Source organism: Rhopalosiphum padi, chromosome 3, assembly GCF_020882245.1.
Source record: "Rhopalosiphum padi isolate XX-2018 chromosome 3, ASM2088224v1, whole genome shotgun sequence".
NCBI lineage: Eukaryota > Metazoa > Arthropoda > Insecta > Hemiptera > Aphididae > Rhopalosiphum > Rhopalosiphum padi.
This window is the reverse complement of record NC_083599.1, coordinates 38,054,345-38,058,785: the sequence shown is the minus strand read 5'-3', so window position 1 is coordinate 38,058,785 and position 4,441 is coordinate 38,054,345. Positions and strand designations below refer to the sequence as shown.

General features: G+C 36.5%; 1 protein-coding gene across 1 annotated transcript; it reads left to right on the top strand.

Moving 5' to 3' along the window:
* The first annotated feature begins 319 nt into the window (after positions 1-319).
* LOC132927889 (uncharacterized) lies at positions 320-2,988 on the top strand. Its single transcript, XM_060992464.1, has one exon. The coding sequence runs from the start codon at positions 680-682 to the stop codon at positions 2,549-2,551; it is 1,872 nt and encodes a 623-aa protein (XP_060848447.1). The 5' UTR covers positions 320-679; the 3' UTR covers positions 2,552-2,988.
* The last annotated feature ends 1,453 nt before the right edge of the window (positions 2,989-4,441 follow it).

Sequence of the window (4,441 nt, the reverse complement as noted above, 5' to 3'; positions counted from 1 at the left end):
CACATCACTTCGTTACTCAATTCGTGTGTCTACATGGACTTCCACAGACCCTCGTCACAGATTGCGGAACAGAATTCTTGAGTAAAGTCTTTAAAGAAGTATGTACTCAGCTGAAGATCAAACAGACTTCCACAAGTCCTTATCACCCACAGAGCAATGGTTCCTTGGAAAGGAGTCACAGAACCTTAGGCGAGTACTTGCGTAGTTTTGCAAATAAAAATCCTCAGAATTAGGACGCACATGTTCCATTTCACATTTGCCATGTTCTGCCACAATTCAACAGTCCATTCAGCTACAAACTTCCAACCATACGAACTAGTCTATGGAAACAAGCTCACAGTTCCAAACTCATTTACTCGGACTCCGGAACCTCAATATAATTATAATGATTATTGTCATGAATTAAAGAAAAATATGCAAGAAGCTCATCAACTAGCTAAGGCACAACTACAAACTAACAAGATTGAATCAAAGAATCGTTATGACCAAAAGCTAAAATCTCTAAACCTAAACCCTGGTGACAAAGTAATGATGCAAGAAAAGCAAAGCAAAGGAAAACTAGCACCAAAATGGCTAGGACCCTATATTGTTATAGAATCTCTCCCAGACTCTCCAAATCTAACAATACTAAAAAAGAATAAACCAGTCACTCTGCATAGAAATCTATTTAAAAAGTTTCATGAAAGGAATTAAACTATGTTTCAGAATCAGCATGATTACTCTACAACCTATACAATCTTCAATCAAGAATCTCGAAATGAGTGATTTCAACAGACCATTCACATCAATGTTTAATGTAACATCCTTCGAAAACAATCAAGGACTGTACTATGAGTCATATGGAGATATTAGATTATCACATCTCAGTTGGAAGTTGGTGACTTATCTCGACCTTGATACATTAATTTCGAAATACGCTATGATAATGAAATACTATGAAGCGACTACAGAGATTTGTAAGAAAATGACAGAACGTTTTGGAAGTGTGGAAATCTCTAACACTTGTGAACTATTCATGCAACAGTTTTCTCGAGCAACATTACCTTACTTAAATGAAATTGACGCAAATCATCGTAGTTTGATGTTAGCCATTGGTTATACACATACAGAGGAGACTAGGATTCGCCGAGGATTGGGATCTGCCTTTAGGCGTGTGGCCAACGTTCTATATGGCATATGCTCAAAAATCGATATTGAATTCATAATAAGCAGAATAATGGAGTTAAATAGAACCAAAGTTAACAGCTTAAACTTAACACCAGAGAAGATAAGAATATCACAAACAGAAACAAACCACGCTACACAGCAAATTCAAAAGCAACAACAAAAGCTGGAGGAAAACCTTCAATTCCTACAACAACAAACAAATAATAGTATTAAAAACATTAATAGACTAGAATTTAAAACCAGAATATTAGAACAAGTTTTATTATTTGAAGTATTACTGAACAAGTATGCATACGAAACCCAGAATCTCGTAGCCATATTAAATACAGCAATAGACGGAAAATTACACACTAGTATGTTCACACCACAAAAACTATACAGAGAATTGTTAGAAATAAAAATGGACATACCTATCGGAAATGCTCTTCCATTGGAAGTTAACACGGAAACTCTAATCGAGTTTTACAGAATATCCGAAATCACTATTATTCACAAAAATAATTATTTAATATACGTTATGGAAATCCCTTTAATTTCCAGCGATGAGTATACTATGTATCACCCGATACCCTTACCGATACAATACAATGGGAATACAATAATATTAATTGATCCAGAATTAGACTATATAGGATTTAGCCGAGACAATGAACATTTCCTAACGTTAAGATTAGAACAATGGGAAAAATGTGTACAAGCAACACCCTACAAAATCTGTAAGGACATTCAACAAATTCACTACAGTGCAGCATCCGAGTTATGTGTTATCTCATTATTCACAAATCACCAATCAAGCTCAAATAATTGCAAGGTCAAGTTTTTATCTTTACATTCATCAATCTGGCATAAATTATCCCAAACTAACTCTTGGATATATTATAGTCAACCCGAGATAGGAACCATAACTTGCCAGAATTCTTCACAAACTTCTAAAATTGAGATTTCAGGTGTAGGAAGGCTGACTTTATCTCCTTTATGTAAAATCCATATAGGAAATTCTATACTTTTCACAACTAATCGACCAATTAAGAATACCCTACATGATATTATACCAGATTATAAAAAAAATAACTTAATGAAACTTTTGGAGGAATCCGTTAAGAACGTTTTACCCCAGAACATTACGGACAACATCCTTAGTAAAGATCTTAACCATTTAGTAAATATAGCATCTGACATTAGTAAGCTTCCACACGTTTCCTCAGAACCTTTATTAATATTAAGAATTGAATTTTATGTAATAACTATTTATGTATTTGCCATATTTTTCGCTATGACAATTAGTATAATAATTTATAAATTAAGAATTAACCGTATTAAAACATACAACCCTGAGATACCAGATAGTAAATCAAGTATTAGTCAGGTTGATATTCAAGTATAAAATTAATTGTATTCAGTAGTTTATTTAATCAGTACAAATTGTAATTTTTATTTATTTTTTTTTCTCTTTCTTACTGTAATGGCACTGACCTCCTCAGAAAATTTCGAATCCTCGCAGACACTTAGGATTGGGTGAAACTCGGTGGTCATAGGACCCCCGTGTTTCATTTAGTTTGGGGGGTGTTATGAACCCCTGAATCATATTATAATATATAATATTATTTCTACATGATATTTTTTAAGACCATCAGGAATAGTGTGTTATACGACGGCGAGACCGTGGAATCCGCTGACATAGGATTTTGATTGTGACACGGAGCGTCGTCGTCCAATACACTATACGGGAGGCCAGGCAGTTTTTAGTCTTAATATTACGTCTGAACCGATACATTGTCATTAGCCGTAGTAAATAATAAAAATATAATTTTTATTTAATTATTTTGCGTACGTTCTTTTATTTGTTGTGTAAAATCATAACAACGATAAGTCTGTGGAATATTTCACATACCAAGCGAAGGAAGACAAATCTTATCGAGTCGTGTTAAATAATCTACACCACACAACGCCCACGGAACTTATTACTCATAATCTCAAAGATCTTGGATTTTCGGTCAGAAACGTTACCAATATAATGAATAAAAACCAAAACAGCAGTCCACTCCCACTCTTTTTCATCGACCTTAACCCAGCGCCAAACAACCCAGAAATATTCAAGCTTAAGACGCTATACCACTCAATAGTTAAGATTGAAGAACCCCACTCCAGACGGGACCTACCTCAATGTCACAGATGCCAAAACTACGAGCACACGCGTACTTACTGCAATCGTTCACCTAGGTGTGTCCGTTGTGGACAAGCCCATGTCTCCGACATGTGTGAAAAATCAAAGGACACCCCAGCTACTTGCGCTCTATGCGGAAAAGATCACCCAGAAAACTACAGAGGATGTGCGGTACACAATGAACGCCAAAAGACCAGAAACACGACAGCCTCAACCGCTCATGTGGACGTCAGCAGGAGACCACTCGACAGCAACCATCCAGATAAGAACAAGCAACACTTGAATTGGGAAAAAACACAAGGTAAGCCTCCTAGTAATGCCACCTATTCTCGCTCTTACTCAGATACATTAAAACCACCTAATTCTAACTCTCAAACATATGAATCATCCTCCTTTTCCCCTGGACCCCCTCCAGCCACTCTTTTCTTATCCTTTCTTGAACATTTTTAATCACTCATTACACCATTAATAAATCTCCTCACAACGTTAATAAACACAATTTTAACCAAAAATGACAACTAGCCCAAACGTAAATCATCCATTATCAATTTTCTCTTGGAATGCCAATGGTCTCAGACCACACATAAATGAACTCCAGCACATCCTATTAGAAATAAATACCGACATTGCACTTATTTCTGAAACTCACTTCACCCCGAACACCCGCGCGAATATCTATGGCTTCAATGGCTACTTTTCTTGTCATCCTGATGGCACGGCTCATGCAGGCGCTGCAATTTACATCAAATCAAATATAACCCATCACTCACTACCCCCCTACTCTACACCTCACATTCAGCAGCCAGCGTCTCATTAGTTATACCTAATAACATACCTGTCACCGTTTCTGCAGTTTATTGCCCTCCTGGCCTCATCACCACCTCAGACCACTTATCCAACTATTTCTCAACCTTGGGTCATCGTTTTATCTCTGGTGGCAATTTCAACTCTAAAAACCCTGCATGGGGTAACCGTTCTCCCAATACCAGAGGTAGAGCTTTACAGCAATGCATAAACAACAAAAACTATTCATAAATAGCAGGTCCTACATACTGGCCCACTCACAGTAACAGACATCCTGACATTTTGGACATTTTTGTCAAAAAACTA

What these genes read in the sequence shown, in the direction of transcription:
- LOC132927889 (XM_060992464.1), top strand. Translation starts at nt 680, where the DNA reads ATGAAAGGAATTAAACTATGTTTCAGAATCAGCATGATTACTCTACAA.